Genomic DNA, 23,516 nt, shown 5'->3' on the forward strand with positions numbered 1-23,516 from the left:
CTTTTCAGATATCTTAAATTAAGTTTTGACTAGGCGAAATGAAGTTGTAGATATCTCTAACTGGAGTTACGACTAGTCAAAATGACGTTGTAGATATCTCTAACTGGAGTTACGACTAGGCGAAATGACGTTGTAGATATCTAATATCAAGTTATAGATATCTTGAAAGGAATTTTGATTAGAGATATCTACAATTGTAGATATCTTTAACTTTCATTCTGCCTAGGCGAAACTGAATTAAAGATATCTTGAATTCGAGTTTTGACTAGGCGAAATGACGTTTCAGATATCTGTAATGACGTTTCAGATATCTGTAATGACAAATTATAGGACCGTTTACTCTAGGAGGGAGCAGAGCAGCTCTAACTCCACACATCCCCTGTGTGTGGGCTTGTTCAATTTCATGGCATTTTCTCGTGATCTTTTCGATCACAGCCAACGCCATGACTGCTCCTTTCATATTCCATTCGGAAATGAACCCACTTCTTCTTTGATTATGGCGGCAAGGGGAAATTACGTATTTCTGGATATCTAAAACGTAATGCCCAACACTCAAATGACGTTTGAGATATCTTTAACTTTCATTCTGCCTAGGCGAAACTGAATTACAGATATCTGCAATTGTCATTTAAGATGTGTGACGAGTTGAATGTCGTTTTCCGTGAAGTCATTGCAGATATCTGTAATTCAGTTTCGCCTAGTCAAAACTGAATTACAGATATCTCTAACTATCGTTTCGACTAGTCAAAACTACGTCACAGATATCTCGAACTGTCGTTTCGACTAGTCACAACTACGTAACAGATATCTTGAATGAAGTTGTTGATATCTACAATGTAAATTCCGGATAGTCAAACTTAGTTAATAAATGTCAATTCGGCTTGCCATACATGTCCCTTTTCAGATATCTTAAATTAAGTTTTGACTAGGCGAAATGAAGTTGTAGATATCTCTAACTGGAGTTACGACTAGTCAAAATTACGTTGTAGATATCTCTAACTGGAGTTACGACTAGTCAAAATGACGTTGTAGATATCTATTATCAAGTTATAGATATCTTGAAAGGAATTTTGATTAGAGATATCTACAATTGTAGATATCTTTAACTTTCATTCTGCCTAGGCGAAACTGAATTATAGATATCTTGAATTCGAGTTTTGACTAGGCGAAATGACGTTTCAGATATCTGTAATGACGTTTCAGATATCTGTAATGACAAATTATAGGACCGTTTACTTTAAGCGGGAGCGGAGCAGCTCCTTGTTCAATCATCATTCACACAATTCACTGATTACATCGCTCCATATTTTCTCGTGATCTTTTCGATCACAGCCAACGCCATGACTGCTCCTTTCTTATTCCATTCGGAAATGAACCCACTTCTTCTTTGATTATGGCGGCAAGGGGAAATTACGTATTTCTGGATATCTAAAACGTAATGCCCAACACTCAAATGACGTTTGAGATATCTTTAACTTTCATTCTGCCTAGGCGAAACTGAATTACAGATATCTGCAATTGTCATTTAAGATGTGTGACGAGTTGAATGTCGTTTTCCGTGAAGTCATTGCAGATATCTGTAATTCAGTTTTGCCTAGTCAAAACTGAATTACAGATATCTCTAACAGTCGTTTCGACTAGTCAAAACTACATTACAGATATCTCTAACTGTCGTTTCGACTAGTCACAACTACATTACAGATATCTTGAATGAAGTTGTTGATATCTACAATGTAAATTCCGGATAGTCAAACTTAGTTAATAAATGACAATTCGGCTTGCCATACATGGGACTCTCTAAATCGACTCCACTTCGACCTGGGCGGGACTTTACGTCCTACGTCACTCGCTATGGGTTTGCATGTGTGCGCGTAGCCGTTTGTCTCAGGGATCTGTGCACGAACTCCCTTGCACTACAGATTACGAGCGTCAGTGTCGTACGCGATGGAGGGTGGGTGACATTCCTACAGTCTGTGATGATAGGCTATATTTCTACAAATGACTTACTGTTACTAGCGATTAACATGACGAAACAACACGAACTAAGCTAACATTAGACAATAGCCATACCAGATAACGCCATACCAGCTAACCCTAACTATTTCTATTAAACTCTGAACCATTTTGCAACAGGCATGTGTTGGTGCGTCTTATTGCTTCCCACGTCTGCGTCTGCGTCTGCATCTTTCCCACTCCTGGCTAATAGTTTCAGCTTTTGTACTGTATATCAGAAATGATCACCCTGTACCACACTGCTGACTTGTTGATGTTTTGTGAGCACTCACGCATTTCTCTAGGTATCTTAAGTTTCCTTCTGGAGTCATCAAAACTTTGGACTTTGTTATTGTAAGAAATATTGTGTTGCAAAAACACTTTGTGTCTTACCCTTAGCGTTACCCTAACCTTAACCCCAGTAACATTTCTTCATCATAAACTACAAGTTACGCAAAATGGCATGCAAACATCCAGTCCAATATGAAAGAAAAAAGCTAGCTTCATTAAGGAATCGAACCCCTTATCCCCGCGTTAATGAGTTGTTCTCTGACCACTAACCCATCAGGTCTTAGTACATGCGATTCAAGAGTTAACCACTTGACAATCTTTAAACTTCGGGTTCCTAGAAATTGTAAAGACAGTGATGTGTGTACATTGTGCGAGTATCCGTCACTCGCGATGTGTGTGCAGTCCAAAATGAAAGAAAAAACCTTGCATCACTAGGGAATCGAACCCCCAATCATCAGTTGGATTATGGAAATAAAAGACCACTTTTCCATCAGAAAAATCATCAGAACCGTTATTACCAACCCATTACACTAAAGCCAAAACCTTTCTCACATGCACACCCATCGCGAGTGACGGCTATGCGCACACATGCACACCCATAGCGAGTGACGTAGGACGTAAAGTCCCGCCCAGGTCGAAGTGGCGTCGATTTAGAGAGTCCCTGAGAGAAACGGCTACGCGCACACATGCAAACCCATAGCGAGTGACGTAGGACGTAAAGTCCCGCCCAGGTCGAAGTGGCGTCGATTTAGAGAGTCCCCACAAACACTGGACGCTTCACGTGGACCTAGGCGCGCCTCTCTCACACCAAAACACGAGCCGAATCATAACTGTTATCTTCGCCTTCTTCTGTGAATGTGCCGTGTCGCCCTGACGAACGCCGGTAGGTATGCCAAATAATGCAAGCGTAGCAAAACGCATAACAACAAATAAACAGTTAATATAAAAAGCAAGTGTGTACCGCAACTGAAACGTTATTCATATTCCGTTGTTGTTTTTTTCAGAATTGGAGAAGAAATGGCGTTCAGTGTCGTGCGGAGTTTCACCTTGGAGTTGGACAGGCCGTCCGATGCCGTGTACACCAGCGGGGAGGTCGTGTCAGGACAGGTGGTACTGGTGCTTAATAATGCAAGCAAAGTGCGCTCCATGAAGGTGGTAGGCCGAGGGGTCGCCATGGCCCACTGGCAGGAGAACTGGACCGTTGGGATGAACGCTGTGTACAACGACTACACTTCCAAGATCACCTACTTCAGGAAACGACAGCAACTCATAAGAGGTCAGTAGGTGATAATGACTTGTAGCTAACGGAGTACCCTATATTGATTGACATGGGGTAATACCAACACATCCTTGCTCTCTGTATGTCTCTTGTCTTTATCTTCCTCTCTGTATATCTCTGTATCTCTTTCTCTGAGTTTGTTTCTCTTTTTCTCTCTGTATCTTTCTCTGAGTGTGTGACTCTCTCTCTGTATATCTCTCGCTGTATTTATCTTTCTGTACCTCTATCTTTTTTTACCTCTCTTTAATGTGTGCTTCTCTCTCCCTCTCCCCTATGCAGGCCATCTGGCCGAAATGTGTTGCGTAGAGACCTTTGAGAGACCGAGAGCCAAGATTAGTCAACATCGTCTGCTCTCAATGTGGGCTTGTGTCCTCCTTACATTAAACACACGCCCATTACCACTTTATTCACATGACACAACAGAAAGAGTGCCGCATGGCTGTTCGACCCAGCATGCATCCCCACACTCTTGTATGTGTGTGTGTGTGTGTGTGTGTGTTTGTGTTTTGTGTTTGTGACTGAGGGTACACCATTAGGCTGTCCTTCACTCTGGTGAGATATTAATCCATCCAAAATGTAAATAAATGATAAATATGTTAATGTTTGATTTGCACGGGTTCAATGGGGCTTCTCAAAAACACCCCTACGAACAACCCATTTTTGGACAGGTGTCACACATGCACTCATACGCACAGGCACTCAGGAGAGTGTATATTGGCAAGGGCCCTATTTGGACCTGTATAAACAGTCTTTATCTGGGGCACAGAGATTCCAGTAGAAACAGAGGATCAGAACAACAAATATACATGCAAACGAAAGTCATAGATACACTACATTAAAAAAAAGTACAAAAAGCAGTTCTTTTAAAGAATACAAAAATAAAGTCCCTCCTGGCTGCCTGCAAAATGCATGATGGTCGCTATGCAAGACACTTTAGCGTCCCTCCGAGCGAAGGCTCGGCTAGAGTCGGTAGCTTGGTTCGCCGGCAATTTTGATGCCAGCCCGAGACCGATATAACTGCTTAATCCGTACTGTTGGCCTTTCCTGTTTCTGACAGTGGCATAGAAGTCTCTCAAAATGCCATTACAACGCTTTGTAAACGTTTCTACTTCCAGGCGCCGCGTGATATGGAACTCTTCAAACTTTCAAAAAATGATTGGACGTCATAGCAGTAATGTATAGGCCCACTATACAACAGTTAGGAACCAATCAGATCGCTGGATTTAAGCCACCGGTTTTATAAAAAAAAAAAAATATATATATATGTATGAGAGAGCGATTTTCAAACCTTGTTATTGATGTTGTGTGAATGATGTTTGATTTGAGACTATTTACAGCATATAAAAACAAAGGGAAGATTTAGAGAGCTGTGATTGAATAGTGGTATTGGTAATTGTTCACCATCAAATAAAATACATATTTTCATGAGTATCATCTCAACATGAGATGAAAATAATATCCAGTGTGTATATGTAAAACCCATTGTCACATCACAATACAAACATTGTATTGTTGTTAAGAGTCTGGCTGTGGACACACCAAACACATGTGTCTTCCACCCCTGTTCAGCTTGGTCTCTTAAAGGGGTAGTTCGGAATTTTGGACATAGGGCCTGATTCCCAAGTGAGCATTGGTATTCTATATCACTGGAGACAGTTTTCAACACATTTCATTCAGTCCTTCTAGTTGCAGAGTTCGCTCGTGCTAGGCTAGCGCACGGCAACGGGCAATGCTAGCCTGCTATTAAAAACAGTCTTACCCACTCCACAGTACACCCGAGGTAAATCAATTATAACGCCAAACTATAGATTTAAATGTCTGTGTTGATAGAATAATGTTAGAAATAAAACTAACCTTGCATCGCATGAATCATCGAGGGACTACTTTCTCAGCAGAAGCAGAATTTTACTATGCGCTGGTTAGGTTTGTAACCGAATCACGACAGAAGAACGTAAACAGAGAAGCGTGGGACAGAAGCGCAATTGAACGACTAGGCAACATGATGGTTCAGTGTGCTTTTAGAAATTGTAGAAATAAACGGTACAGATGGGCACCACAAAGTTTCCACCAATTTCCAGTGCGAGATCCAGAAAGGACTCAACTGTGGCTTGTTGCTGCTGGCTTGGACATCAAAACACCGGCTCATACATGTACGGTTCGTTGGATACAACAAATTCCTCATAATCGTCTTCAAAAGCAGATGCATCGCTAACTCCTCCAAACGTGGGCATATCTTGTTAATTGAATACGCTTATAGAATTCCTTCGTTCACTGTACTCTGCGTTTGTAGCAATGACAGCGGCAGGTAACCTAGGTATCAGTCCGCCGCTGCCGTATACGTACAGGGATATAAACACTGCTGCTGAGACCCCACAATTCCCTCAAAATGCAATGCAATGCAAGGTTGGTTTTAACATTATTCTATAAACAGACATTTAGATTTATAGTCTGTCGTTAGAATTGATTTACCTCGGGTGTACTGTGGAGTGGGTAAGACTGTTTTTAATAGCAGGCTAGCATTGCCCGTTGACGTGCGCTAGCCTAGCACGAGCGAACTGCAACTAGAAGGACTGTATGAAATGTGTTGAAAACTGTCTCCAGTGATATAGAATACCAATGCTCACTTGGGAATCAGGCCCTATGTCCAAAATTCCGAACTACCCCTTTAAAGTCTATGCCCTCCCTGTGCTATTTGTGCTTGGAAGATCGCTAAGAGCTTTTGTATCGCTTTTCTTTAATTTGAATGCTTTAGTACCTCCTAGATTTTATCTTTTAACTGGGTTTTTCTTTTTGTTTTATAAATATCCTTTTCTTAATTTTTATTTATTAGTTTATTTTAGTTTTATTTAAGCACATATTTTTCCTTTCCCTTCAGTAACATCAGGCATTCATTCACCAAGGTTTGGTGGGACCATAATGAACAAAGGTCAAAAAGTGAATGAGTACAAATGAAGAAAACTTAAACGTCAAAGTGGAGGAAGGAATACAGAACAAATAATATTTGAAGAAAGATTAATGTTAGCTAGAGGAGTGAGAGATCCGAAGTGTGGCATGTGTCAGTCTCTGTCGATTTGGTTCAGAGGAGCCTGGTCTCTGGCAGATGTTTCATGATGGAAAGGGGGGGTGTTTGTAGTCCGTTGTGCTTCTGAGAGGATTTTTTGGATTGATGGGGTGGTTACACAGTGACAGTCTGTGCCCTAGGCTGTTTCTATCACTAAACAGCTCTGCAAGGGTGGGGCTTCTGGCTTTATCAGGTCCAGGCAGACAGCGTGTGTGTGTGTGTGTGTGTGTGTGTGTGTGTGTGTGTGTGTGTGTGTGTGTGTGTGTGTGTGTGTGTGTGTGTGTGTGTGTGTGTGTGTGTGTGTGTGTGTGTGTGTGTGTGTGTGTGTGTGTGTGTGTGTGTGTGTGTGTCAGGGCAAAACAAGCCGTGGCCCCGCCCCCCTGGGCTACTTTTTTTTTTTACAGATCCAGCTTGGTTTTACTTCAGAATAAAGTTAAGAGAAAAAAGGGGTTCATTTAGAAAGAAAATAATATCCACACTGATCTTGTACCACGATCAGCTAGAGACCCCCCACAGCCCTCTCCCCCAGCTGTAGTGGCTCTACTGGGGAAGGCTTTTCCCGAACATGCACCTGTGAGGTGCCCCATTGTGGGACTTTACAGCTCATGAGCCTACAGTATACGGGCCCAAAATGTGCACATTGTAAGCTTGTACCTGTAGGTTTGTGAGCTGTAAGGCCTGTTGGCTTGATCTGGTATGACTGTATATCTTGCAATGTCATTGTGCACATATATTGGTGTACAGGTCCACGGGCCTCGGTCTGCAGATCCTTCTGGAACCTATATAGTTTTGTGGTTACATTAGGGTGAGGTGACACATGGGTTAGATCCCAATGGTCAGAGCGCAAAAAACGTCCGGTATCTGTTTTGCCTCGGATGTCAGATACAAAGTCATGGTACGATGTTTCAATCTCACTGCTGTTGTGTATGTGTATTTGTATCCAGCTTGTATCATGAAAAGAATATGTACATACCATTTTAAGTATATATATTGATCAATTCATGCATTGTGAATAAATTAGAATGTGATTAATTATTTTATGTAGCTGTAAATATTAATTCTTGTGCAAGTGGCTCAGCAACATACGTTACTTCCTAATGACGGATGTTGAATAATGGCCAAGCAATCCTACTCAGAAGCATCAGTCAGCGGTTATATCTGTATCAGGACGACAATTTCACGCCGGGCCTCCCCCGTTGCTCCCCGTTCGACCTCCGCCAGGGGGCGCCGAAGCTCCGGGCTCCGTACCCGGACGGTCCTGTTGTTGGAAGCGTGCAGCTGTCAGTAGCAGGAGCCGCGTAGAACGACAGGCGGCGGCCTGGAACATTCCAACCTATCGGGGAAGAAGCGTAAACAACTTTTGTTTTTGAGGAAGGGTTATGAACCCTGAATCTGAACTGCTGTGATATTAAAACAGAGACATTAAAATGCTTCCGTGTATGTTATACAAATATATCTTCTGGCCACAACTTTTAGAAAGTCCTTTGTGTCCGTCTTTGTACGAGACTGTCATAAAACGATCCTTACTGATTAAACGAAACCAAATCTGTCGTTTAATTCAAGTGGGTTATTGTCTTGCCGGGGCCTAGGGTAACCGGCCAGTATCATGGATTTCGTCCCCTCCCAACTCAGCTTCCCACCAATGTAGACATACAAAAGAAAAGTCCTTTATTGGACCTTTATCCCAAATAAGCAGAAACGTAACAAACATATCACTTGTAGCTGAGCAGAGGGCTAAGGTTCACTGCTGATCTTTTAACCTAGCTGCCACTGGGCAATCAGTGCCCACAACCATACACAAACACCAAATCAACTAATCATCCGACCCACTCAAGCACATCAAAGGCTAGCACACAAGGAAACATACACTAAATGAAGGGACATTAACACAAACACGATGGCCTAACTTCCAACTCATAACCATGACCAAGGATCATAACATCTCCCCTCCTAATATAAAAAAAATCCCCAAGATGCTTGGTGGTAAGCCACGACAACAACAGGCGTTAATAGCTTTGTGCCCCCAGGTACAGACCAAAACCTTTTTTTTTTTTTTTAAATGGGAGGTTCTTGCAATTCGAGGCATGCTCAGTAGGCCTGTTTTCGTCAACTTACTATCAATCACCAGACGGTGTTTTTCTCGGCTCAGTCTTTTCCACACCCATTTAAGATCTTTATGCTTCTATAGGCCGGCCTACCATGCTCAGCAGAGGCCTTACGTAACGGACCAGGACCCGCCCTCTATCCAGAGGCGTGCTATAGCTCTGCCTTGCCCAAGCCTGAGTCAGTGCTTGTTTTTGCATCTCATACGAGAGGAACACACACAGGGACGCTTTGAAAACTAATTTGCACAAAGCCCAGACAGTATTTGAAAACCAGCTCTCGTTAGAAGACCACAACAAACGCCTCAGGATGATATTCGATAAACTGAAAAAGCTTCAAGTCGTCTTGGACTCTCCAGAAATCGACTCGCCTCCCGTCTTCAGCAGTGGAGATGTTGTGTCTGGGAAAGTTGTTTTGGAACTCACGGGGGAGTCCAAAGTGGAATCCTTGAAGTTGCACGCCGAAGGTTTTGCACGGGTTCACTGGACAGAGTCCCGTTCTGCAGGCTCCAGCACCGCGTACACCCAAAACTACAGCGATGAAGTCGAGTATCTGAACCACAGGGAGTCTCTGCTGCAGACAGGTCAGTTGGTGGTCCAACGTGGAATGGGGGATTGGGTTCGAAACCCCATTCATTGGCCTTGAGACACGGTTTTTAATACTCGGATACTAAACGTATATTTAAAGTAGCTTGCGATTTGTGCGAATTGATGGCTAACGTGTCAATCCACTTCAAACCCACTGGAAGGAGAACCTATCGTATAATATAAAGTTTGCAAAGATCCTTATATGTGAATGATTTTGTGTGCTCTGTCCTTGAAAGTGTAGAAGTTGTCATTTGCAATTACCAACTCGACGCATCTGAAGTACCAGGCGGGTCGCTTTTGTCTAATGAAATGTTATTTGATGAAGAAAAGTTTTCAGACAACTACCACGTCCGATTTTTTTTCTCATGCTTGCACGAATTCGTCGAAAACGCTGCAAATGAGTTGGGGTATAGCTGCACAAATCAACTCTGAAGGACTCTTTCTGCTTAGAAAAACATCTTTCTGTATAATCGAGAACCGCCCCTCTGGTTAGCGGAAGTGGCCATGTGATTGTTTGGCTGTGTGGATACCGTTACCCCAACGACTGGGAAAGCACCACTCCACATGTTTGCACTTTTATTTTCGATTTCATCTTATCTATCAGTGATTATATTAGAATTATTGTTTCGAATTAGTTTCATTTTCGTACTGCGTTTGTGCTGCAAAATCCCAGCCATAGGTATACATTACCCTCACCTGTTCAGGGAGGTGTTGAACTACATGCAACACTGCGTTTATTATACTAGACGATTGAATACATCCTGTCAATTCAACAATACAAGTTTTCAGTCTGAACAAGGCGTGACTGCAAGGCTTTATACGATCAATGGATTCTAAATCAGTTTGTTTTTCTTCTATCTCAGATAACGGCGAGATGACCCTGCTCACGGCCGGCCGCCATGAGTTCCCCTTCAGCTTTCAGCTCCCAGAGGAGACGCTGGTGACGTCATTTGAGGGAAAGCACGGCAGCATCCGCTACTGGGTCAAGGTGAAGCTCCACCGACCCTGGGCCACCATGAAGAAGATCAAGAAGGAGTTCACCGTCATCCAGCCCATTGACATCAACACGCCTGCCTTGCTGGTGAGCATTCCCAACTGACTCCCAACTCGGAACTCGAAAGCTACTCCAGAGTTTAAGACATCCACTTTAATCTGCAACTAAACATTTCTTCATATAACGTATTCAATTATTTGTAACTCTTTTTAATCTTTTTTTTTTATTGATTGTTGTCTTTTCGTGTAGTGAACTTTTGACCTTATAACTTATTTTTACAGTCACCCCAAGCCGGCACGAAGGACAAGATGGCACGGGTGTGGTACCGCAACTGTGGACAGGTGTCTGTCACTGCCAAGATCGATCGCAAGGGCTATACACCAGGTGAGGGTTCAGAACCTGGTTTATATGGCTATCAGAGCTCAGAGTGCTTAAGAGTTTTGCTGCATTAAAGTGAATACTATTGCACTACTAGTTTTGAGCACCTAGCTGTGACGTAAACAAAGTTAGTTTATGCCATAACATGTTTTCACCTCCCCGGCCCTGGATGAGAAACCAAGAGTCAAACAAGAAACCTATTTACTTTTGTTAACATTGCACCAGAGACAACTGTTTGTCAGTATTTTTTTTGATAATTTAGTGCAGTCATTTCTTTAGCATTTCACTAAAGCAATTAACAAACATCCTATTAAATAGTCCCTTTCTGAAGTTCCTTCGGCTCTTGGCTAAGCTGTGATTCACCAATGCTCTTCCCACTGTCCCCCCCTGTGGGCTGAGCCGACGGCACCAGCTAAACCCCCCCTCTCCCCCTCGTGTCCCTCCAGGCGAGGTGATCCCAGTGTTCGCCGAATTTGACAACTCAACGTCGCGCTCGGTGGTGCCAAAGGCCTACATCACCCAGACCCAGACCTTCATCGCCCGCGGCACCATGAAGCAGAAGCGGGCGGTGGTGGCCACCCTGAGCGGGGACGTGGTGGGCGCCCGGCGGAGGGTGGCGTGGCACGGTCGAGCGCTCAAGATCCCGCCTGTCGGCCCGTCCATCCTGCAGTGCCGCATCATCAAGGTGGAATACACGCTCAGGGTGAGCCCGGTTCTGCTGAGCTCTCATGGGCGGCACAGGAGACGGTAGAGCTACTAAAGACATAGAGTGACAGCGTTAGCAAGTCAAATCATAATATTAGCGTGGGACTAAATGTAATCAGTCTTATAAGTTGCCAAACTTAAAATGTCTAGCTCTTTGCCAAAATATTTGATATTAGTTAGTGAACATGACTTAGTCAATATTTCCAACCTGATGTCCGGTAACTAAGATTGTCTAACGGATTCTTCTCTGCTCGTTCCAGGTTTGCGTGGAGGTGCCTGGGACCTCCAAGCTGTGTCTAGAGCTTCCCCTGGTCATGGGAACCATCCCCCTCCACCCTTTCGGAAGCCGGACCTCCAGCGTGAGCAGCCAGTACAGCGTGAACCTGGAGTGGCTCCGCATGGCCATCCCCGAGCAGCCAGAACGTAAGTCCCCACAGAACACCCGAGTCGGGGGGGGGGGGGGGGGGGGCGGGGGGGTCGGGCGCCTTGTTACTCGGGTTCATTATTGGGGCCTTACAGGCTCTGTGTATTGCTATTGGTGTGCGTCAGTGGAGCTCACGATTGTCCTCTCCCTCCCCTTAGCTCCCCCAGACTACAGCGCTGTGGTAACCGAGGAGCAGGCGGGTCATTGCAACCCCGCCGACCCCCCGGCGCCTACTGGAGACCTGAGCAGCATCATGGCCTTCGTGCAAGAGTTCCGCTTCCGCCCGCCGCCCATCTACAGCGTGGTAAGGATCGCAGACGGAAACTTCTCCTTGTTTAGTTTACCATCCCCAATGAAGCCATAATACGAACATTTCTGAAGGGAATAGCCATTCAAGTAACCACATTTTAACGATGACATCACGCTTGTCTGAGCTGGTCGTAACCGGTCTGTCTTCATGTTTGCAGGTGGATCCTAATCCCACGCCCCTTCACATGAGGCCTCGCTGTATGACGTGTTGAACTAGCGGCCCCAGTGGAGTGTCAATCAAACCCTGAATCAAGAGATTTGTTCTCTCTCAAAAAGAACCTCACATGGCCACCGGCCTTGGCAGGCGTTCTGGCGCAACTGCTGCAGCGCTATCGGGTGGTCGGGGAAAGAGGAGGGCACGCTCGCCTTCGAGCACGGATCCAAGAGGGACCCCTCCCTGTTTACAGACTCAAACAGGAAGCTCATACCCTCTCTACATCCTCTTTTTCCCCAAGTGATTCTTGCTCTGGATGAAGAAACGGCACACTTCCCTTCCCAATCCTCAGTCCCCCATCACAAAGAAGCCATTTTCTTTGTGAGATTTAAGAGGTTTTGGAGGAGGAGGGGGAGGGGAGTTAGTTGTGTTGTGAAGCGGGAGCAGTGGTTGTCTGCTGTAAAGACCCAACGCTTAACCGATATGACCTTTGTTGTGTGCCTTTTGATCAATCTACTGTAAACTCATCTTCTCAGCAGATGTAGATATTTCATGTGAAATCACAGCTAACTGATATGCATAAGGGAAACTTTGTACTTTATTGTTTTGCAAGAGATTTGATGGGAGTTGTCCATCCTCCAATTTGTGTCTTTCTGAGATACAAAAGAAGGAAGAAACGGAGGAAAGGAGGGAAGTTGATACATTTGAGATTAAGGCGGAGCTGCAGTAGGAAGTGATTGGATGGCACTGTTACATTTATTTCAAACAACCTTCAGCAGGAAAGAGGAGGTCTGTTACTGGAGGAACACGGCCTGATAGCGGCTCAGCAAGTAGTAGGGGAGGAGCGCAGCGCAGCAGGGAGGTGCGAGTACCGTGCGGTCTGCAGTATTTTGATGGGTGCCAGATGGCTGAGTCTCGCTGTTTCTTAGCTCTTTGCTCTGTGAAGTCAAGAGGCACTGGGCGCTCGGTGCCTCAGGCTCCCGAGATGCCACTCAATGTGTACGTTTGTGCAAACAACTGAACCATTCCAAACACGGAGGAACAGCGTTTTGTTCTCCGTACCAAATATAGAGGGTGTAGGAAAGAAGGTGTTCAGGGTGCCGTTGAGCCACATGTGACATTTTCAAAGTAATGTATTTTCTATAAATGCCTACTGTCGATTCACATGTCTGCATTGTTTTTGTAGTTTTGTAATAAAAGTACTCTGAAAAAATACTGTTAGGTTTCTTTGGCAAATCTTTGTTGAGAGAAAGAGGCTGTGAAGGGACGATTACATGATCTTTGGCCTACAGTCGCACTGTCACTGTGCCAACAAGAGATAATTACATCCAAAGAAGTTTTTGTGCAAGAGAATTCTAATACACTACCGTGACACGAATGTTTTCGACTCCATTTGTGTGTTTCTCTCTTTATGACATTCCACTTTCCCTGGTACACAACACTGCTTTATATCACTGTAAGTCAACATGTCATGTACAATGTGTTGCTTAAAACTTTTGGGTCAGAGATCCTCTGGGTTGGTCAAACTTCCTCTGGGTTGGTCAAAAATAGGGGGGGGGGTCTCCGTTTCAATTTCATTCAAAAAGCCTTATGGCACGACCATTGTTGTAACAGTATTACTGATACATTATTGAGCTTTAATTTTTACACCTGATGGAAGTATGTTTTCTTTCCCTACGAGAGTTTTCTACTTTGTTAATGCATAATAATTAAAAGAAAATATATCTACATTGGTAGTCAAGGCGGGGCCCTAAGGCGGCCGCCGTGACCATACTGTGCTGGGGGAAACACTGAAATTATCTTTAGGTTATGTCTGAATAATTCCCTACTGGACTTTATAAGTGAAAAATAACAACCTGTAGCGGTGTTGAAGGTCAAACCTAACTCTTGGTTGATTTCTATGAATTGGAGTTAATATTAGCTGTAACGACCTTGCCAGAGCTGCCAGTGTAGCTCTCTGGCACGTTGTAAGTATCCCTTTCCCACCACCCCTGCTTCCCACAATCCCAGTGTCAAATCTTGAGCCGGAGAGTGCAGGGTTTGACCATTATCTCTGAATGTATGCCATAAATACCATCACTAGTAAATCTGTAACTGTTTATCTTTCGTGATAAAAGGGTGAGGCTGTTTTTGGGTCTGCAATGTATTCCATTACCTATGTTAATATATTCTTACATCTAACTTGTACTGTAATCAGTAAATGGAGTTCCATCCCATTTGTACACAATTGTACCCTCCAAAATCACGGATCCAATAGATATTGGACGACAGTGGGATGTATCTGTGTTTTATAAATTGTAAACAAATGACAGCCTCTTTTCAACACAGAAAAGCATCTGCTTCCGGTTTCAAAAGTATTATGATTATTCACTGTGTAATTGAAGTTGCTTTGCAACAATCTAATGATTCAAAAGGCCCAGTAATTGTATAGAATGTGAGCTAACCTGAATTGAGGGCTGTGGTGCATTAACTCTTCCAAATAACATGCTATCAACCTGAACATTTCTAAAGGACTCAATGCATTTGTGATTTAACAGGGGAGAAAACATGTGCATTATTGTCTCGATTACCAACATAGCCTCTGTTCTCCGGCCTCCAGCCATCGCACCAGGCCTGCTTCTTGGATACATTTTTTGGTTAACATTTACAGATTACAGCGAACAACTACATCCAGGGATTACTGTAGCAGTTCACATCATCACACACAATTCCTATTGGTATGAATTTTTCTAAGTTAGAAGCAGTAGGTCCTGTGCATTTGTGTGTGAGTGAGATAAACTAAAACTAAAAATAGTTTTAGAGTTCAGGCGTGGCCCTGCCTCAGGAACCTGTTATCATCGGTGAGCAAGATGATCTGGGCTTCATTTTGCTGATGTGGTCACCCTCCAAGCAGAGAAAAAACATGTTGAGTCAGACACATGTGCTTGTCAATAGTAATTAAGTTTTCTCCACAAAGGTGATTATGTCTGCGGTAAAATAACAACGAATATTAGCATGAATAGAGAACGTGTGAGTAATGTGAACGGTTATAGTGTTGTCCAACCACAGTGTGTCATTATCTGGTTCAGGGCGAGATCTTCAACGAGGTCATGAAAATCAAGATACCTGCAGTCTCTCTCTCTCTCTCTCTCTCTCTCTCTCTCTCTCTTTCTCTCCCTGACCGCACACACACGCACGCACGCACGCACGCACGCACACACACACACACACACACACACACACACACACACACACACACACACACACACACACACACACACACACACACACACACACAGATAGATATTGGACGACAGTGGGATGTATCTGTGTTTTATAAATTGTAAACAAATGACAGCCTCTTTTCAACACAGAAAAGCATCTGCTTCCGGTTTCAAAAGTATTATGATTATTCACTGTGTAATTGAAGTTGCTTTGCAACAATCTAATGATTCAAAAGGCCCAGTAATTGTATAGAATGTGAGCTAACCTGAATTGAGGGCTGTGGTGCATTAACTCTTCCAAATAACATGCTATCAACCTGAACATTTCTAAAGGACTCAATGCATTTGTGATTTAACAGGGGAGAAAACATGTGCATTATTGTCTCGATTACCAACATAGCCTCTGTTCTCCGGCCTCCAGCCATCGCACCAGGCCTGCTTCTTGGATACATTTTTTGGTTAACATTTACAGATTACAGCGAACAACTACATCCAGGGATTACTGTAGCAGTTCACATCATCACACACAATTCCTATTGGTATGAATTTTTCTAAGTTAGAAGCAGTAGGTCCTGTGCATTTGTGTGTGAGTGAGATAAACTAAAACTAAAAATAGTTTTAGAGTTCAGGCGTGGCCCTGCCTCAGGAACCTGTTATCATCGGTGAGCAAGATGATCTGGGCTTCATTTTGCTGATGTGGTCACCCTCCAAGCAGAGAAAAAACATGTTGAGTCAGACACATGTGCTTGTCAATAGTAATTAAGTTTTCTCCACAAAGGTGATTATGTCTGCGGTAAAATAACAACGAATATTAGCATGAATAGAGAACGTGTGAGTAATGTGAACGGTTATAGTGTTGTCCAACCACAGTGTGTCATTATCTGGTTCAGGGCGAGATCTTCAACGAGGTCATGAAAATCAAGATACCTGCAGTCTCTCTCTCTCTCTCTCTCTCTCTCTCTCTTTCTCTCCCTGACCGCACACACACGCACGCACGCACACACACACACACACACACACACACACACACACACACACACACACACACACACACACACACACACACACACACACACACACACACACACACACACACACAAGCACAAGCCATTGAAAAATGTTTGACAATAATAATAATAACAATTCATTATTTGACGCTTAAAATGACAATAAAAGCGAACTCTGATCATTACAACTTTGTGTACTTCCATGTGTGTGTGTCTGGGAGAGTTTAGATGTGTGTATGTGACGGTGTGTACGTGAGTGCTTGTGTATGTATTATTAGCTCACTGGTGAAGTCCTCTACCAATGTTAACCATTCCTCCCAAACAATGACAAAGCAAGCGACTCAGTAATAATATCCAATCACGTTGCTAAGGCAGAGTCAGCTGGTTTACTGTATTTGGACCAATCCGAATGATAGTTGAATAGGTTGGTGCCACGTAAAATACATGCCCAGGAATTTATTATCCTGAGATAACTGCAGGGACACAATCATACAGTATATGATCATTACGAAACACCTGACCTCGGAAACAACTGAGTCCTGGGCCATAACCTCCCCTAAATGTTTTATCAGCCTGTTTCTGCTTTATAATGACACTTTTATGGTTAGAATAAAATAATCATGTTGGATTCAAGCACAGTATGTGTATGAGTTTACTCTTTGTGTGTTTATGTATATATATGTATGTATTTATATGTGTGTGTGTTTTTTTATAGGTTTGTTTGTGTGTGTGTGTGTGTGTGTGTGTGTGTGTGTGGTGTGTGTGTTTGTGTATGTGTGTGTGTGCGTGCGACGCGTGTGTGGCATGTGTCTGTGTGTTTCTGTGTACACGTGTGTGCGTGTGTGTATGTGTGTGTGTGTGTGTGTGTGCATGTGAATGTAAATCAAAAGTTGTATTATTAGGAAACAGAAGAGGTGAAGAAGAGGTGGTACTTTATTACAGTGGGCTGTAACTCCCGTTGTAGTGACCTTGCCTTGCTTTATGGGGCAGGGCTGGACTATTATCGTTCCTGTTTTGTGGTGTATGTACCTGTGTGAGTGTGTGGACAGGGTTTAGTTAAATGTAGCGGACTGCGCCGGGTTGACGCTAGGCTAACAGCCCTCGTTAGCTTAGTTTAACGGTCTCCATAAGGTCATCACCAGGATATTGCCACAGCATCGGCCAGCATCAGCACATTGCTGCGGCAACCCCTACAAGGTGACCATGAAGAGAGATGACTTAAAGCTATACTAATGTAGCTAAAGCAAAAGTTATATATTCCCCTTCTGTTTATCATTCATCTATGTTGGATTATAATTCCCATGTGTCATCGCAGGCCCCGCCCCTTCCTCTCTCAGCCAATCAGTAACTCATGGATTAGGAGTACAAATGCGTGCCAACGCGCAGACTATATAAACACCTCTCAATCATGCTTGTCGCTTGCCTGTTGTTTTCATTAAGAATCGCAAACCCTCCTCCATCCCCTTCTCCTCCGGGATTAGGCTCCATGCGTCGACGGAGAAAGAGATTGGGTCCTCCAGGGCCGAGGCACGCCATCCATAGTCACACCACCCCCAGCGTCTAGACACCATCATGGAGGAGTCGTAGGGATGGCATACTTGGGTCCATCGACCCGAAGAAGAATAACTGGATGTGTCTAATCGCCAAATGTGCTATACATAAATCTTGTTGTAATTTGAATGAACAACACACACACACACACACACACACACACACACACACACACACACACACACACACACACACACACACACACACACACACACACACACACACACACACACACACACACACACACACACACACACACACACACAGTGTAGGTGGACATCTAGCATATGTGTGATTGTGTGAGATAATGATTAGGTACCATGGAGGAAGATCCTTTGGCATGGAGGTCAAACGATGAATCTCTAAGTTCTAGGACTCTATCTCTCTCTGTTGGTCTCTCTCCGTCTGTCTCTCTTTCTCAACATGGAAAATCCTTCATCTGTGTGGAGTATCCCCACACCGTGGCTAAAAGAGCAGCGCGACTGCAGCCACTGCTGTAAGACCTGCTCCCAACGGCGCCTCCTCTCACTCCAGGGACACAAGCTTGTTTTTTTTGTTCCTCGTCTATCCTGCTCTCAGTCCTCCTCTTAGCCTCGCCCCTCCATCCCTCCCTCCCCTCCCCCTCTCTGTCTCTGTATCTTTCTCCTTTCCCCCCTCCCTCTCTCTCTAACCCTCCCACGACTCTATCCCATCCCTCTCTCTCTCCCTCCCCTCTCTCTCTGACTTTCTCTCTCTCTTCTCTCTCCTCGTTGAGGTTGAACAACATTTAAATTGTATAGTAAGAGGTTGAGAAGAAAATGGAATATGTTCCTTGGGCTTTGCATATTACCCCAACCTAATAATAATAATAATAATGAAAACAATGATTATAACTCAAAACCAAAACCCAACCCTGGAACCTAACCCTAACAACAAAACCTAACCCTTAAACAAAACCCTAAAACCCATTAAAACAGCACTAATAGGAAACCCTTAGTCTAACACTGTTGAATGAGCGCTGAAAAACAAATGCCAAACCCTAGAATAAACTCATAGGAGACCCAAAAACCCAACCCTCCAACCCCACCATTAGGAACCCCTAATCCTAACCCTAGAAAACACAAAACACAATCGATATGACCGGAAAACCAAACCCTAGGATCAAAATCCAGACCCTAATATCTAACTCAATTAGGAAACCTGAACCCTAAAACCTAACACTAATTGGAATCCCTAACCTTACATCCAAACACTGAAACTAAACCCTAACCACACGACCTAACTCTGAACCTAACCCTGAAACCAAACTCTAGAAACAAACATCAAACTTTAAACTTAACTTAAATAGGAAACCCAACCCTAAAGCGCAACCCTAAATCCTAGGCGAACCCTGACTCATTAACACAGGCACAGACACAAACACATATATCTTGCATGCATACATTCACCACGTGGCTTTGTTTTGCAGGGTGGGTTGAGGAAGGTGGGTGTTGGAAGGAGGAGGAGAGGGTTAGGAAGGGGGGGGGGGGGGGGGGGGGGTCTCAAGGAGACCATAACGTTCTTTACATGAGAGCTAGCAGGAGGAATGTATTTTCCTAGACCGAAGGCCAGATTAGCAAATAGCTCTCGCTCTCTCTCTCTCTCACTCTCTCTCTCTCTCTCTCTCTCTCTCTCTCTCTCTCTCTCTCTCTCTCTCTCTCTCTCTCTCTCTCTCTCTCTCTCTCTCTCTTCTTACTTTCTCTCTCTCTTTGTCACTCTCTCTCTCTTTCTCTCTCATAGTCTCTCTCTCTCTCTCTCTCTCTCTCTCTCTCTCTCTCTCTCTCTCTCTCTCTCTCTCTCTCTTTACTTTCTCTCTCTCTTTGTCACTCTCTCTCTCTTTCTCTCTCATAGTCTCTCTCCCTTTCTCTCTCAGGACCAAAACAAAGGCTAAACCTTTGAGGCGGGTTGGTTTTAACGTGAGCGTGTTTCCCAACCCCACTGCGTCTCAGAGTCAGAAAGAACACTATGTCCTGTGGTGCAGACGCACTCTATATGGGGGGGGGGGGGGGGGGAGGTGGGGGGTGTCGGATATCCTGCAGTCAGAGAGAGAGGGGGGCTGAGGGTGGACTGCACCATGGCATTTACTTTTAATACTTAAATTGTACTTATTTTTACTTTCACACAATTAAATCGTAAATGAAATACTTTGTATTTTAGATACCGCTTTAAGCGTACATTGTTATTATGGTTTCTTTGTTTGATTTTTCAACTGCTTTGGCATTTCCAATGTTTTTTTTTTACATACTCTTGAATTCATTTGAGAGAAAAGAGGACAGAGAGAGAGAGAGATGTTATGTCCTGAGAATCGGCTCAAATGGCTGTAAGTGTTATCTTGTGTTGGACATGAACATGACCATGAAATATCTATTCTCAGCCTTCTCATTCCCTGTGTAACAACCAACGTTTTTTGGACACAACATTTCTTCCTATATCGTAATAATCAATCTCTGTAATGAGTAAGTGTTTGAAATTTTAGAAAACAAAGTGAGAAAAAGGCAAACATTTTGTGAATATCCATTGGTTTGTTCTTAGGGCTGTATGCTGTTCTATAATCTGTCTCCAGGAATTGAACCAGCAAACCAACATTGGGGCCTAATCAGGTCCTGGTCATGTGACACACAACCAAAACAAAAGTCATACATTGCATGTGTATCCACTAGTATGGATCACATCAGGGCCTAACGCAGATCCAAAAGGCATTTCAATGAGGAGACAAATCAACACCTTACACTGTTAGAAATCAAAAAACAAAACACATTTTCAAGTATGTCGATTCTTTGGGGAAAAAGCTTAGATTTGTTTAAAAAATATAAATAACAAAACCGTGAATTTGAAAGACACATGTAAACATTTTCTTACAGATTGACGCTTTGTATACAACTACAAAAATGTCCACAGGCTCAAAAAACTTAATGGTAATGAGTTCCTCCAAATACCTTTAAAGGAACATTGGAATCATAGGATATATCATCTCATGTGGGCGTTCGAAGGACTCTGAGGCCCTTATTGTGATAAACAACAGTACCAATAAGGCCAATACACTTTGGCTTTTTATTAGGGAGAGAGTCTCACTAATCAGATTTAAGATGACTAATCCTGAATTTGATGGTGGATGGGCGCAAAACTGGGGGCAGGGGGCGTTTCTCTTTCTTTCTCTTTCACATTTGTTTTGACCAATCATGTTCCTGGATCGTTGGCACGTAATTGATATTCACAGCGAACACAAACTCGGTCGACACTAGTTAACAGACACAAAATATCTCTGAAAGTTGCAATCAAAAATGTGTACACTGACCTCTCTAAAATCCCCTTCTGAAAGCATCGTCTACTTCCCAAAAAGTTTCTACATGGAAGAATAACTCCCTAAAGAAATAGGAAACAAGGCTTTACTCCGCCCCTTCAGTATTTGGTTTAGGCTCTGAACCGTTTCCCAGCCAGAAGTTCTGATACAACAACAATCATACTGTTCTTCTTCATTCCCTCCGGTTCTTGTTTGGTATTCTTGTTTTCCCTCCCTGGGACTGACGTCATCCTCCTCTCTTCCTCCCAGGGTCACTTACTGCCTAATGGGTCACGAGGCCGTACCGCGAGGTGCGCTTTCTATTGGTTGGATGTGGTTTCGGTTTCTTGGGGGGTGTTTCAGATAATAAATGAGCATGATATCTCATCAGCTTGTTTTTCTTCCTCTGCTCCTGGTAAAATAAGTTCCTTTTTTTTGCAGGAAGTTCTGAAGAAGTCCTTGGAGGCAGTATGTGTGTGTGTGTGTGTGTGTGTGTGTGTATGTGTGATTTTGAGTGCGGGCGTCCGTGTATGCGGTCATGTGCGTGCGTGCCTGTGTGTTTTTGTGTGCATGCGTGTGTATGGGGTGGCCTTGCAACATGGATAAAAAGTCAGACAGGGTAAACATTGACTTTAGATCTCTAGTTTTTTCTCACTAAGGGACTCTATTGTTAACTTAACTATGTTTTAAGGATAATCCTAGAAGGAAAAGTTTATAAAAGCTTTTCCTGCCTGGGGTAAATGTGCATCTTGCTGAACGCAATGTCCCATTAGGTCAATTCAAAGGTCAGCCATTCCCCTACTTTTGTACTGCAAAGCAGGCAGTGAATTACACAAGGCACGGGGGAAAATAGGAAGTTTGTAGACAGGAAAACAAGCGGTTATGACTCCCTCCTTTATCTGCTGGGTTTGATTCATCACGCACATGCCCATGCACAAACACACACGCCCACGCACGCGTAAACACGTGAACACAAACACACAGACACACCCACATGCACGCAGACACACACACACGCGTAGACGGCCCATACACTTTCGCGCACGCATACACTCAATCGCTCACATACTGGGAATAGAGTTAGGCAAACAGCAGCCGGTCCAGGAAGTGTGTGGTCAGCTCTGTGTGCAGGTCTGAAAGGTGAAAGGCGTGTGCACGAGGGTGTGTGCACGTAAGCATACGTGTGAATTAACATGAAGAGAACAAGGCGGATTCAGGTAATTCTTAGAAGGGTTCTTTGGAAGGATTACCACGAAGTTGGTTTCATATTTTCCCCGTGGCCAGTCGTTTCTTGAAGCTCCTCTTCAATATGTTCCTTCAGGGCGAATAAGGAAAGGAAGGAGAATTGATGACCCCCACTGACTACTGCGGTATACATTCCCAGTATTTCTAATGCTACTACACTGTATATCAAGTATTAAGAAAAAACAACCTCTGTTTGCTTTACAAATGCATACAAGATAAAGTGAGTTCTACATACACTAACACTGTTAAGAATAAACATCAGAGTTTGGGTACATGAAACGACGAGTGCCCAGCTGCAGTGGTCATAGGGTCATGGGGTCATGGGGTCATGTGGCAGTAAGGTTGCAAGGTCATAGGTCGGGCGTCATGCGAGACGATGAGAAGTTGGTCTCTTCCTTATGGAGAGCGGAGTTCATGACAGCTCTGTTGGTGTCAAACTAAAACAAACATGGAGAATTGTTACTCAAGGTGTGGCCTTAGCACTTTCCCTCTGTTCTCATTCTGTCTTTGTCTCTGTCTGTCTCTGTCTCTCCCTCTCTCCGAGAGAGAGGAGTAACTGTGAGATTTGGAGTGTGGATGTGACTTAGTGGAACTGTTACGTCCACACACACACACACACACACACACACACACACACACGCACGCACACACACACACACACACACACACACACACACACACACACACACACACACACACATACACAGATGCCAGCAATCTGCTAGTTAATAGAAAGTAAGGTGAGTCTTGTGTCAAAACCATAAGGAGCTGCTCTCCCCTCAGTTACCTGGTTCTGACTCCTCTATCTCCATCTCTCTGTCTATTTATCTGTCCCTCTTCAATTGGCATGACGAGGACATTTCTGTATGGCAAAAGCATATCTAACAACAAAATATAATCAGGATGTACCGAAGGCCTTTTTCTCCCAGTGTCCC

General features: G+C 43.7%; 1 protein-coding gene across 3 annotated transcripts; it reads left to right on the forward strand.

Annotated features, from left to right (window-relative positions):
* Nucleotides 1-3,053: 3,053 nt before the first annotated feature.
* On the forward strand, nucleotides 3,054-13,492 carry arrdc2 (arrestin domain containing 2). Of its 3 annotated transcripts, none has more exons than XM_060066500.1 (8): nucleotides 3,054-3,170; nucleotides 3,288-3,559; nucleotides 10,177-10,394; nucleotides 10,589-10,691; nucleotides 11,132-11,388; nucleotides 11,651-11,813; nucleotides 11,973-12,118; nucleotides 12,282-13,492. In XM_060066500.1, exons 1-8 carry the CDS (start codon nucleotides 3,139-3,141, stop codon nucleotides 12,333-12,335), a joined length of 1,245 nt encoding a protein of 414 aa, XP_059922483.1. In that variant the 5' UTR covers nucleotides 3,054-3,138; the 3' UTR covers nucleotides 12,336-13,492. The 3 variants fall into 3 exon arrangements, with proteins under 3 accessions (XP_059922483.1, XP_059922485.1, XP_059922484.1); XM_060066502.1 differs by having other exon boundaries at nucleotides 3,058-3,166; XM_060066501.1 differs by lacking the exons at nucleotides 3,054-3,170; nucleotides 3,288-3,559 and adding an exon at nucleotides 8,823-9,309.
* The last annotated feature ends 10,024 nt before the right edge of the window (nucleotides 13,493-23,516 follow it).

This window comes from Gadus macrocephalus, chromosome 12 (assembly GCF_031168955.1).
Source record: "Gadus macrocephalus chromosome 12, ASM3116895v1".
Classification (NCBI taxonomy): Eukaryota; Metazoa; Chordata; class Actinopteri; order Gadiformes; family Gadidae; genus Gadus; species Gadus macrocephalus.

What these genes read in the sequence shown, in the direction of transcription:
- arrdc2 (XM_060066500.1), top strand. Translation starts at nt 3,139, where the DNA reads ATGTGCCGTGTCGCCCTGACGAACGCCGGTAG. An exon ending in AGGTGGAATACACGCTCAGG is followed by an intron (nt 11,389 to 11,650) that starts GTGAGCCCGGTT and finishes TGCTCGTTCCAG; the next exon opens with GTTTGCGTGGAGGTGCCTGG. An exon ending in CGCCGCCCATCTACAGCGTG is followed by an intron (nt 12,119 to 12,281) that starts GTAAGGATCGCA and finishes TCATGTTTGCAG; the next exon opens with GTGGATCCTAATCCCACGCC.